This window comes from Mirounga leonina, unplaced genomic scaffold (assembly GCF_011800145.1).
Source record: "Mirounga leonina isolate KUSES-001 unplaced genomic scaffold, KU_Mleo_1.0 Mir_153, whole genome shotgun sequence".
In the NCBI taxonomy this organism is placed as follows: Eukaryota; Metazoa; Chordata; class Mammalia; order Carnivora; family Phocidae; genus Mirounga; species Mirounga leonina.
In genome coordinates this window covers 41326645-41339421 of record NW_023270387.1, presented here as the reverse complement: position 1 = coordinate 41339421, position 12777 = coordinate 41326645, and the positions used below count along the sequence as shown (strand labels likewise).

The window sequence follows — 12777 nt, the reverse complement described above, 5'->3', positions numbered from 1 at the left end:
CCACTATACTTTAGTTCACTCCAATGGACTTTATGTTTACAACAGTCTTAGCAAATACCCCCAGCTTTCAGCTATGAAGGACCAACCCTCTCCTTTGTTCTCACCCTTGCCTGTGGTTCTGCTGGAGCGTGCATGTTTGGAATTATAATTTTCTGCTATTCTTGATCCATTTTTGTCGGTAAAACAACATAGTTTTATTTTTAAGGTTAACAGTTGAGTTCTTTAGGAAACCATTAGGGACATTTTTCCTTAGCCACCCCCTCCCCATTCCCCACGGCGGACTGTCCTGGTTACTGCAGAATCAACATTATGGGAGTTGCCGGCCAACAGGAAGGCTCTGTCTCCTCCCCTTGCCGGATTTCCTTTTCCCCCTTAAGGCCCACTGAGAACCAGAGGCGGTGGGAGTTGTTTGCGGTGGGTTTGGAGGGCGGGGGTGGCAGCCCGGCTTTGTAGGAAACCTGAGGGTGGGCCAGCGTTCACCGCCTCCCCGGGCGTGCTCTCTGTTGGTCTGCAGGCTAGAGGGTGGCTCTTTCCGGAGCCCCAAGCTTCGTCCCCAGGGAGCCATGGCGAAGTCCAGGGGCCGTCTCTACTTTTGGATGTACTTGGCTGCCGCGCTGGCATCTTTCCTGGCAGGATTTATGGTGGGTAAGTATGAACCCCTTCTCCCCAGTGCAGGGCTGGTGCTTCTCCCTGCCAGGCTGGGGAGAAGCGAGAGAAAACAAGCCTGGAGGCTGTGCGGGCTCCCTGAGCTCCCTGCGTGTGGTCAGTTCCGTGAATTTCAGCCCAACTGGAAACCGAATGGAATGCCTTTTGACCTTCTTAATGAAGTGTGACTGAAATTCAGATTTATTAAAGGTTCAGTGAGCTCAAGATACTTGTCAAGAGCTGTTAGGTCAGAGCTGCCATTCTCCACAGGCATGAAAAAGGTGGTTTCATTTGTCAAAACTAGCAACTAATATGGACAGCACTGCAAAAACTGCCCTTCCTTCATCATTTACTAAATAAATATTTGTGGAATGTTTCTTGTGTGTCAGGCGCTGTGCTACGAACTAGATCACCCCAAGGAGAACAAGAAAGATAGAGGCCCATGCCTTGATGTGTAACATGTAGGAAAATGAAAAGAATATCTCCTAAAACTAGTTTTAACCAACTCAAAATTACACTGCATAGCAGAATTTGAAGGACTTCTGCATTTAATATGAACATTTTTATAAAGCTCACTTTGAGCTATTTCTGAAGTAAGGACTATTTTTTTTGGCTTCTAATTTTTGTAAAAGTCAAAAGCAATTATATACGTATATGGTAAGTATAGGTATATGTATTCTCTCCCCTAGGCTGGTTTGTTAAGCCTTTCAAAGAAACGACCACTTCACCACCCTATCATCAAAGTATACGGTGGAAACTTATATCTGAGATGAAAGCTGAAAATATTAAATCATTTCTTCGGTAAGTTTGTTTTGATGTTTGGTCTTAAAAATGTTGAAAATATTGCAGAGTGAGAAGTGTATTACAACTGGTTATATTCATATGGGTACTCATGTGAAATTATATGATCTCATTAATTTATGGTAGTTTAAATGTCCCTTTAAACCACTCAGTGTAAAATGTATTTGAATGTTGCAGGATGGGGTCTTTCTTCTCTACCTTAATCTACAGAAAAAGTATCTGGTTGCTTTATTAAGAGATGTTTCAACTTCATGTAACTTTAGACTGCAACTGAATGTTAGTTCTTCCTTATGCCTGGGTTTAATTAGCAATTTTATTTGAAGGTCACATTCTGTCAGGAAGACTTAGATGGTTGTAAACTCAGATTTAAAGGAGGAGAGATTAAAGTTTCAGACTGCCACAAATTAAACCTTTGTCCCACTTGCAAATATAAGTAACACAAACTGGACAAAATAAGAGCAAAAGGATCAGTGCAAATCCACCAGCCTCTAAGTGTGAAAAAGCATGACATTCAGGGAAATGATAATGAACTCCATGAAGGCAGTCACCATATGTGTTTCTATATTCAGACTCTCTCAAAGGAGTGTCATTAAAATAAACAAAAACAACAAAAACCCCAACCAGATTTATTGAAGTATAATTTACATAAAATGAACTGCATCTTTTAAAGCCTAAAATTTGACAGTATTGATGGATGTATAATAGATCAACAAGATACAGAAATTTTATGTCATGCCCTTTACAGTTTATTCCTATCTTCACCTTTAGCCCTACACAGTGACCCATCAGTTTTAGGTCACTGAGTTCCTTTGCATTTCTGAGAATTTTATATAAATGGAATCACACAGTATGTACACTTTTGTGTCTTCTTTCATTCAGTATAATAATTTTGGAATTCATCCAGGTTGCACATACCAGTTTATTGTTTTTTATTGCTGAGTTGTTGTATTCCATTGTATGAATATCTTGTAATGTGTAGTTGTTGGGCGCTTGGGTTGTTTCTAGTTTTTGATTATTAACAAAGCTGCTATGAACATGTGTTTACAAGTTTTTGTGTGGACATATATTTTCGTTTCTCTTGGAATGGCTCTATTGGAGCATATGTTTAACTTTTTAAGAAAATAGATTTCAAAAGTGGGAACATTTTTACATTCCTACCCATTATGCATGAGTGCACCAGCTGTTGTACATCCTGGTAAACACTTAGTTTTGTCTGTTGTTTTAATTTTAACTATGCTAATGAGTATATAGTGGTATCTTATTGTGGTTTCAATTTGCCTCTTCCTTATAATAAGTGATGTTAAACATTATCTATGTGTATTGGACATTTGCATATTTTCTTTCATAAAGCATCTATTCACATATTTTCCTATTTTAAACTGTTTTGTTTTCTTATTGAATTATAGGAGTTCTTTATGTATTCTGGGTACAATTCCTTTGTCAGACATGTATTGTGAATATTGTCTTCTGTTCTATGGCTGGCCTTTTTTTTGTTAGTGGAGTTTTGAAAGGCAGAAATTTTTAATTTTGGTAAAGTCTGGTTGACCAGTTTTTGGTTTTCTGTTTCATATTCTGTGTTCTATCTAACTTTGCCTATTAGAAGTATGAAGATTTTCTTCTATGTTTTCTTTTAGAAGTTTTTTAACTGTAGCTTATATATTTAGGTCATTGGTCACTTCAAGTTAATTTTTGTGTATGGTATGATGTAAGAGTTGATTATTTTTTAAATACAGATTCAATTACTCCTGCAACATTTGTTTTAAAAACATTTATTTCCACATTGAATTGCCTTGGCATCTTTGTCCAAAATGTGTGACCTGGTTTTGGATTTTTACATTTTCTTTTATTGATCTGTAGATCTCAACACTACACTCTGCTAGTTAGTGTAGCTTAATAATAAGTCTGAGAATCAGGTAGCATTAATCCTACAAATTTTTCTTCTTAAAAATTGCTTTGACTATTTTAAGCCATTTGCATTTCCAAGTTTAGGATAACCTTCTGAATTCCTACAAAAAACCTGGAATTTTTATTAAAGTTGCATCAACTCTATAGATGAATTTGGAAGAGAAGTAACATCTTTAAAATATGGAGTCTCTCAGTCTCTTTTTTTTCATTTGTCATAAGGAGGTAGTATAGTTTAACTTTTCACCCATGGAGGGGCATTTATGATCAGTTTTTGAATAATAATGTTGCTATTAACATTTGTATACAGGTTTTACATGATCATAGGTTTTCATTTCTCTGGCATAAATGCCTAAGGGTAAAAATTGCTAAGTTGTATGGTAGATACATTTTTAGTTTTAGAAGAATTTGCCTGCTTTCCAGTATAGCTGTATTATTTAATGTTTTCCATTGATATTATCATTATTTCTAATTTTACCCATTCTGATAGGTGCATAGTGATACCTCATTGTGATTTTTAAACTGCAGTCCCCTAATGATTAATGATATTGAACATCTTTTTATGTGCTTATTCATCATTTGTATTCTCTTCAGTGAAATGTCTGTTCATGTCTTTGACCTATTTTCTATTTGGATAGTTTTGTTTGTCTTTTGTTTTTTTGCTATTGAGCTTTGAGAGTTCTTTATATTTTCTAGATAAGTCTTTTGTCGGCTTTGTGGTATTCATATATTTTTCCCTCTTTGTTATTTGTCTCTTCATGTCTTAACAGAGTTATTTGTAGAGTAGAAGTTTTAAATTTTAATGAGGTCCAATTTATTGCTTTTTCCTTTTATGGATCATGCATTTGGGTTCATATCTAAGAACTCTTAGACTAGATCTCTTTTCCCCTCTCTTCCCTCCACCCCGAAATTTTATACTTTATATTTTACATTAATTTTGTGATTAATTTTTGCATAAGACATAATGTTTGGCTGGGGTACATTATTTTGCCTATGGATGTCCCATTGCTCTGGCACCATTTGTTGAAAGGTCATTCTTCCATTTAATTGCTTTTCACCTTTGTCAAAGATCAGTTGGTCATATTTGTGTGAGTCTGTTTCTGGGTTCTCTATTCTGCTCTATTAATCTGTGAGTCTACTCTCTGCCAGTCCCACATGGTCTTGATTACAGAAGCTATTTAGTAAGCCTCAGCAATGTGTAGAGTGATTCCTCCCATCTTATTTTTCTAAACAATTGTTTTAGCTATTCCATATCCTTTTCCTTTTCATATAAAATATAGAATAAACATACTTATGTCTATGCTAGGATTTTGATAGTAATCACACTAATCTTATAGAACAATTCGGGGTACTTGACATTTTTCCTATATCCAGTCTTCTAATCCATAAACATAGCCTCTCCAATTATTTAGATCTTCTTTGTTTGCTTTTATAACATTTTGTAATTTTTAAGATGCAGATCCTGGATATGTACTGTTCGATTTATATCCAAGTATTTCATTTTCTTTGGAGCAATTGTAAGTCATATTGTGTTTAATTTCAGTTTCCACATGTTTGTTGTTAATATATAGAAATACTGTTGATTTTTGTGTTGATCTTGTATCCTGTGGCCTGTCTAAACTCATGTCTCTAGGAGTTTTTGGTAGATTCATTGGGATTTTCTATGTAAACAATCATGCCATATTCAAATAGGGACACTTTTATTTCTACCTTTCCAAACTGTATGTGTTTTACATTTGGGGTTTTTGTTTGTCTGTTTGGTTTTTGTTTTGTTCTTATTGTGCTGACTGAAATTCCAGTAGTATGTTGAATAGGAGTGAGAGCGAACATCTTTTGTTGTTGTTTCTAACCTTAGGGGGAAAGCATTCAGAATTTCATAATTAAGTGTGATACTGTCTATAGATTTGTTGTAGGGGCGCCTATGTAGCTCAGTTGATTGAGCATCCGACTCTTGATTTTGGCTCAGGTCATGATCTTGGGGTCCTGGGGTTGAGCCCCAGTGCAATGGGGCTCCGCGCTCAGCAGGGAATCTGCATGGGATTCTCCCTCTCTTTCTCTCCCTCCCTCTTCCCCTCTCCCCACTCATGTTCTCTCTCTCTCTCAAATAAATAAAAATCTTAAAAAAAAATTAAAGATTTGTTGTAGATGCTCTTTATCAAGTTAAGGAAACTCCCCTCTATTCCAAGATTGCTAATAGTTTTTTTTTTTTTTATCATGAATGGATATTGATATTGTCAAAAGGTTATTTTTCTGCATCAATTTCTATGATCATGATTTTTTTTTTCTTTATCTGGTTAGGAATCTAGTGATTCCTTTACTGATTTTGGGGACATGGGGGTCAAATTATATCAAGAAGGGGGTCACAATCTCCAGGAATGTGAAAATGTATATTTTCCCCCATTAATTATGTAAATTTTTGCTTTATATATTAAGACTATTGATTAGGCATATACATGTTAATGTTGTTAAGTCTTTAAGACAGACTACCCTGTTATCTTTATGAAACGTCCTTCTTTATCTTCTGTAATCTCTATCTTTGAGTCTATTTTATTTGGTATAAATATTGCCACATCAGTTTCCTTACACTTACATTTACATGGCATATCTTCTTCCATCTACTTTTTAAAAATTTTTTTTAAATATTTATTTGACAGAGAGAGAGAGACAGCGAGAGAGGGAACACAAACAAGGGGAGTGGGAGAGGGAGAAGCAGGCTTCCCACTGAGCAGGGAGCCCGATGTGGGGCTCTATCCCAGGACCCTGGGATCATGACCCAAGCTGAAGGCAGACGCTTAACGACTGAGCCACCCAGGCGCCCCTTCATCTACTTTTAATCTATTATTTTTTTTAGAATTAAAATGTACCTTCAATAGAGAGCATTTAATTGCCACGTGGTATTCAATAAATTTTGGTAATCTTAAAGTGTATGCCTTGTAAATAGCAGATAGTAGCAGTTTGCTATTATATTCCTTCAGGTAATCTATGCCTTTTAATTTGAATATTTAGTCCATTAACAAATAATGTAACTATTGATATAGTTAAACTTAAGTCTACTAATTTATTGTTTTCTGTTTACTCTGTTTATTTTTGTTTGTTCTCATTTTTTGCGCCTTTTTTGGTAAAACTTTATTTCATTTGTTTATCTTTTTTTTTTTACATCCTTGTAATTTTTTTTTTAGTAGATGCTCTAGTGATTACACCATACATCTATAACTTATAAATCTTCACTCAATTCTTAGTTATTTTTTTGCAACTTAACATACAATACAGATAACTCACATTTCTATATTGCCATTTATCCTCTCCTCTATCATCCTTGATACTAGAGCTGTCAAAAGTATCATATGCAATGCAATATAAACCTTGCAAAACAATTTTTCTTTGAACACATATGTATTGAAAGCCCATTAAGAGTTAAAATAGTATTTTATATCTTATTTCCAATGTTATTCATTTGTTTCTGAAAATTTGGGTTATCCCATGGTATTTCTATTTAGTCTGAGTAACTTTCTTAAGCATTTCCTGTAATGTGGGGTCTGGTTGTGACAAATACTCTTAGTTTTTCTCTCTCTATAAAATCCTTACTTTATTATAATTCTTGAAGCATACTTTTCCTGGATATAGACTTCTAAGATGACTTTGTTTTCTTCTCCTTTCAGAACTTTAAATGTTTTTTCATTGTCTTCTGTCTAGTATTGGCATCTGATGAGAAGTTTACAGTCCTTTAAGTTACAGAACATGTCATTCTATCTTTAATTTTGAGTAGTTTTACTATGTGCCTAGGTATCGTTTTCCTCAAATTTATTCTGTTTATGGCTCTCTGAGATTCTTGACTTTGTAAACTTATGTCTTTCACTAATTTAGGAAGGTTTTGTTCATTATTTCTTAAAATTTTCTGCAGCATTCTCTTTACCCCTTCTGAGACTCCACTTAAACCCTAGAATCAAATAAACAAAGTGAATACAGTATGGTGTGTTTCCCTCCCATCTATCCTGTGATATAATGAGGTCATGAAGTTCCATCTTAGTTTCCATGGATGAACTATAGCAAACTATAGTAATGAGGTATGAAAACAGCTATACTGTTCTTGTGAAATTGAGCTGATTTATAACATTAGATATTAGGAAGCAAATACAAAATGTCTGTTTTGAGGTGCTTGTTTAGAGATAAAGGAAAATAATCAGGCAGCTAAGATGCATGTCACTTAAAGAGAGACTCAGTCTTTATTTTTCCTGCGATACAGTAAAATGGCAGAATATCTTGTTAAGATAGAATGCTTATATTTTAAATTGTGTAAGTTAAAAGACCAAGTATAATGTTAACACTATTGAATTCTGTCTGCAGCACATCATGAAGTGTCCAAAAGAAGTCACCTAGAAAATCAGATGTCAGAAGCAAAACTTAATAATGTTCTTGACCATTAAAATTTGTTTATCACTATTTTCCTTTAATGTGTATATAACATAAGGTGATAAGTTATGTACAAATAGTTTATATGATGATTATATTTTTGGAGTGCAATACAGAAATTGTGTTCAGGGGTGCCTGGGTGGCTCAGTCAGTTAAGTGTAGGCCTTGAGCTGAGGTCGTGATCCCAGGGTCCTGGGATCAAGCCCTGCATCGGGCTCCCTGCTCAGTGGGGAGCCTGCTTCTCTCTCTCTCTCTCTCTGCCTGCCACTCCCCCTGCTTGTGCTCACCCTGTCTCTGTCAAATAAATAAAATCTTAAAAAAAAAATTGCACATCAAGAATGACAAGAATAGAAGTAGAGTGAAATAAATTGAATTAGAAACTTGAGACTTTAATGACTGAGGAGTGACCCACAATTTTGACAGCCCCCAGAAGGTGGTGACTTTTGGTATGAGCTTTAAAAGAGTTGTTATTTTTGAAAGAAGAAAAAGGAAAAATATTTGAAAGAACCAAGGGAGAATAAGAACTCCCAGTAGATCTTCAAGCCTTGAGGATATGTGGGGGCATGGGAAATAAAAAAGCTTGCAGGTGAGCAGGATCCTCTGAGGAAACCAGTTAAGGCAAGGAAGTCATGCAAGCATTTGGAGAAGTGGCTGAGGATTAAAGAATTGTTGATCATAGATGTAGAAGGTTTATGATCAGTGAAAGAGCCTCGGAGGGAGAGGAGTTCAAGATTGGGTTAATGGTTCTAATGTAGTGGGAAGAATTTGATTTCTCCCCAGCCACTTTCTTGTTGGTAGTGCCTCAACTCTTCAGTGTTCATCCTCCTTCATGTATTCAGTAAGGGTTACATTCCTTCCAGCCCAGGAGTATCTTGATTGGTCCATAATCCATTCATTATAACTCTTCCCTCTGGCAATGATTCATTTAAAAAGAGGTATATACCCTATTATGTCCAATGAAATGAAAGGAAAGTGTAGCTGTGATCTTCTACTGTAAGTTTTCCTCTGTTAAAAGAAATACTGAAGAGGAAACATGTTCTTGTTTGTACTTGTTTCTTCTGAGCATTACAGTGTGAATATATGATGCCTGGAACTGTACCCACCTTGGGACCAGAAGGAGAAATTTAGAAATGAACTAAAGGATGTTACACACTGCTGCTTTTTTTTTTTTTTTTTGCTTCTGTATTCCATTTCAGTGGGTTCTTTATTTTTTTAGAGAGAGAGCGCACGCACACGTGTGTGTACGTGGGTTGGGAGGAGGGGCAGAGGAAAAAGGAGAAAGAGAATCTTAAGCAGGCTCAATGACCAACAGGGAGCCTGACATGGGGCTCAATCTCACAATCCTGAAATCATGACCTGAACCCAAATCAAGAGCTGGATGCCTAATGGATTGAGGCACCCAAGCACCCTTCAGTGGCTTCTTTAAAAGATGGATGACAAAAGCTCATGGTTAATCCTCCATCTTAATTTAAGGAAATACTTTTTTTTCCTTAATTATAAGAATGTTATCTGTTCATTGTAGAAAATAAAACAATAATTATATAAAGTAGAAATTAAATATCCCAAGCCCTACTGTTTTTTAATGCATACAAAATAACTTCTGTCTATAAACACTATAATACTTTTTTAAAACAAATATTCTAAGATATTAAATATCCATAACCTGTAGATTTAATTTAATGATATAGAAAGGGAAAGCTTCACAGGAGAAGATGCTGGAGGAGTCCTCATGGATGATGAGTAGCTTGCAGGTGGGAAAGGAGAATGAAAGAAGTGGTGACAGGGAGACACATGTAGATGGGACAGTATTTACATCTCAAAGACCTTGTGCAAAGGTTATAGGTGGTCACTGCATGAGGAAAAGGAGTCTACCAAATGCCGTAGGGTGGAGAATTTTATATGGAGAGTAATGGGAAATGAAAATGAAAAGATGGAAGGGTGGGTCAGATGAAAAAGGGCCCAATATGCCATGTTTGAATGTGAACTTCATAAAAATGCACAGTATAGGGAGCCTTACAAGAAGTTCAGGCAATTGAATAATATCAGATGAATAATTTCACATTATCACTATTTCTCAAGGTCAGACAACTATGACTTTCATATTTTAGTCCCATCATTTAATGGCTGAAATTATGAACAAATTATTTAACTATTCTCTCAGTTTCCTTATTTGCAAAATGAGGACAATGGGAGAAAGATGGTGAAAACTCAGTGAGGCAACCCAGGTGAGAGTGCCTGGTCACATGCCTGGCATATAGTAAGGTTTTGGCAAATGCCAGTTTTCCTTTACTGCCTGTCTTACTTTGGTTTTGTCATGGTTGGCTAAAAACACCAATTTACAAAAGTATTATTATCTGAAGGGGTGGTGGGGTGGAGAAAGGTGAGAAAATATTTTTAAAATATTTTTTTCCCTCATGTAAAATGAATCTTTAGAAAAACTATTTTTGTGAGGTCACTTAAATGCTACAACCCATTTATACTCCAAACCAAAGAACATTGCCCAAATTCAAGTCAACAAACCCATTGTATAATTTCTACACAACAGGCAGGAACTAAGCAGTAGGCAATATAAAAATAAAAATGCATGGACTTTTAACTTCAATGAGATCAATAAACAACTGAATAAATCTGACAACAGTGGAAGTATGCGTTAGACTGCCTAACTAGTCTCTGGCAAACATTATGAACTGCCCCCGCACCGCCCCAAATATCCTCCCTTACTAATGATCACCAAAAGGAGCACTATTGGCATAAAGGCCTGACGTTCTTCCACGGTGTCTTCTCATACCTGCTGATTGCATGTGTTTTTACCATGGTATATGTTCTTTTCTGGGGGAGCATAATGTGAATAGTATAGTTACACACGAATAAATTTTAAATTGGCATCCCTAGAAATTGGTACTACTAGCTGTTTTTTTTATCATTGATGTAGAGATGATAATACCTAAAGGATGAGTGATGCATCTAGAATAGTCCTTAGGCATATTGTCTGAATATAGTCTTTAACTCCCACTTGTATCTTACTTTCATTGTAGTTCTTTTACAAAGCTCCCTCATCTGGCAGGAACAGAACAAAATTTACTTCTTGCCAAGAAAATCCAAACCCAGTGGAAGAAATTTGGACTGGATTCAGCCAAGTTGGTTCATTATGATGTTCTCCTATCCTACCCTAATGAGACAAATGCCAACTATATATCAATCATGGATGAACATGGAATTGAGGTGATGTGGAATTGTTGGTACTTTTTGTATTTTATAACCCCACTTGTTTATGTGAATTGGGATGTAGGGTCAAGTAAGAATAGAAATTGGTTAATGGTGCAGTGCAACTCCTATTTTTTAGAAAAGTTGATACGTTGTAAACTAATTATTCAGTGTCTACTGTGTGTTAGGCACAGTGCTTAGTCTTAAAGCCAGAATGAAGCTTAGGAACAGGATTCTTTTTGCCTTAAGTAAGGCAAGGTAGGTGTTAGAACACGTCATTTTAAATCAGTATGGTGAGTGTTATAAAGAGTATGTTTTGGGTTCTTTATACAGAAAAGGTTCACTTAGTCTAGCCTGGGACTTAGAGAAGCTTTCCTGAAAGAAAACCTTTCTGATGTGTGAGTCATGAGCAATGCTAAGGAGTTAACCACGTGAAAAAACAAAGTAAAAGAATCCAGGTAGAAGAGAAAATACTGGCAAAGGTTTGGAGACCCATAACTATCTTAGTATTATTGGGGACCTTAAACATTTTCTGTGTTTCAAAAATGTCATGTACAAAGTGGGCCACAAAAAGAGATAAGCCAGTATATATGTTTTGGGGACAGGTCATAGAACAGCTTATATGTCCTAAGGGGCTTAGAATTCAACTTCAGTCAATGGAAACTACTGACAAGTCCTAAGCAATGGAAGGATGTGGCTAGAGAGGCATTTTTTAGATAGTTTGGGCCATCTACAGGTTAGACCTTGACTCGGCAAGGAGTGCAAGTTGGAGTCTTACAATAGTCCAGGTAAAAGATGATGAAGCCCTGAATCAGGATGTTAGTAGGAATGAGGAAGAGGGATGATCTAAGAAATAGTTAGGAAGCAATATTAGTGGCAATTGATTAGTGATTGACTGGAGCAAGGTGGTGAAGACAGAATTGAGGATGATTCCTAGGTGTCTGGTATGGGTGGCTGGCTAGTGATACTGCTAGTAATAGCAAGGAATGCCAAACAAGAAGCAGGCCTGGGGTGAGGGATGAGAAATTCAAAGTAGGACATGTTGAGTTTGGACATCCAAGCTGAAATAACCATAAGGCCCTTAAATATACATGTCTGGAAAGGTGGCCTTATAAGCATATGAGCTATGGATAAAATTTTGGGAGTAAATGAAGTCTGACAGGAAGGGAGTATAAAATGAGGCAGACCATAGACTGGGGATAAAACACAGGAAACATTTAAATGCATTTGAAAGAAAAGGAGTCCAACAATGAAAGTTGAAAAGGAATCATTAGAAAAGGAGGAGGAGAATCATGGGTGCCACCTTCAAAGCCCTGTTTTTATATGGGAACTTCTAGTCACCTCAGATTACATGCATTTGTAGAAGTTGCTACTATTTTGAAGGCAGTAAGAATGATAAAGCTCTTCCTCATTGTTGCCAGTGGAATTTACCTGATTAATTACTGAACCTAGTTTCAGAATGCTTAATCTTAAGTGTATACTTGGGGGCGTTATTCTTTAATAACAATCAGGAATACTCTCCAATTTATGTATGTCAATTCTTCCTAGATTTTCAATACCTCCTACCTTGAGCCGCCACCAGATGGATATGAGAATGTTACAAATATTGTTCCACCATATAACGCTTTCTCAGCCCAAGGCATGCCAGAGGTAAAACAAGACTTTTTTACTCAACTTTTTGAACCTTCCTTTGTTATTTAAAGCCTATATAAAGGACTAAAACCAAGGAGATTAGGTAAACCATACATGCTGATCCATACTTTGAGATTCAGTGCGATGAACACCCTTTCTAAAAATAATTTAAGAAAAAGAAAA

The 12777-nt window shown here is 36.1% G+C and overlaps 1 protein-coding gene across 1 annotated transcript in view; it reads left to right on the top strand.

Moving 5' to 3' along the window:
* Positions 1 to 436: 436 nt before the first annotated feature.
* NAALAD2 (N-acetylated alpha-linked acidic dipeptidase 2) overlaps positions 437 to 12777 on the top strand; it is a 74689-nt gene continuing 62348 nt past the window's right edge. Inside the window, exons 1-4 of the mRNA XM_035009405.1 lie at positions 437 to 645; positions 1335 to 1446; positions 10794 to 10980; positions 12511 to 12612. Of these exons, the coding sequence (XP_034865296.1) occupies positions 564 to 645; positions 1335 to 1446; positions 10794 to 10980; positions 12511 to 12612 (483 nt within the window). The 5' untranslated portion in view covers positions 437 to 563. The remainder of the gene's footprint in view (positions 646 to 1334; positions 1447 to 10793; positions 10981 to 12510; positions 12613 to 12777) is intronic.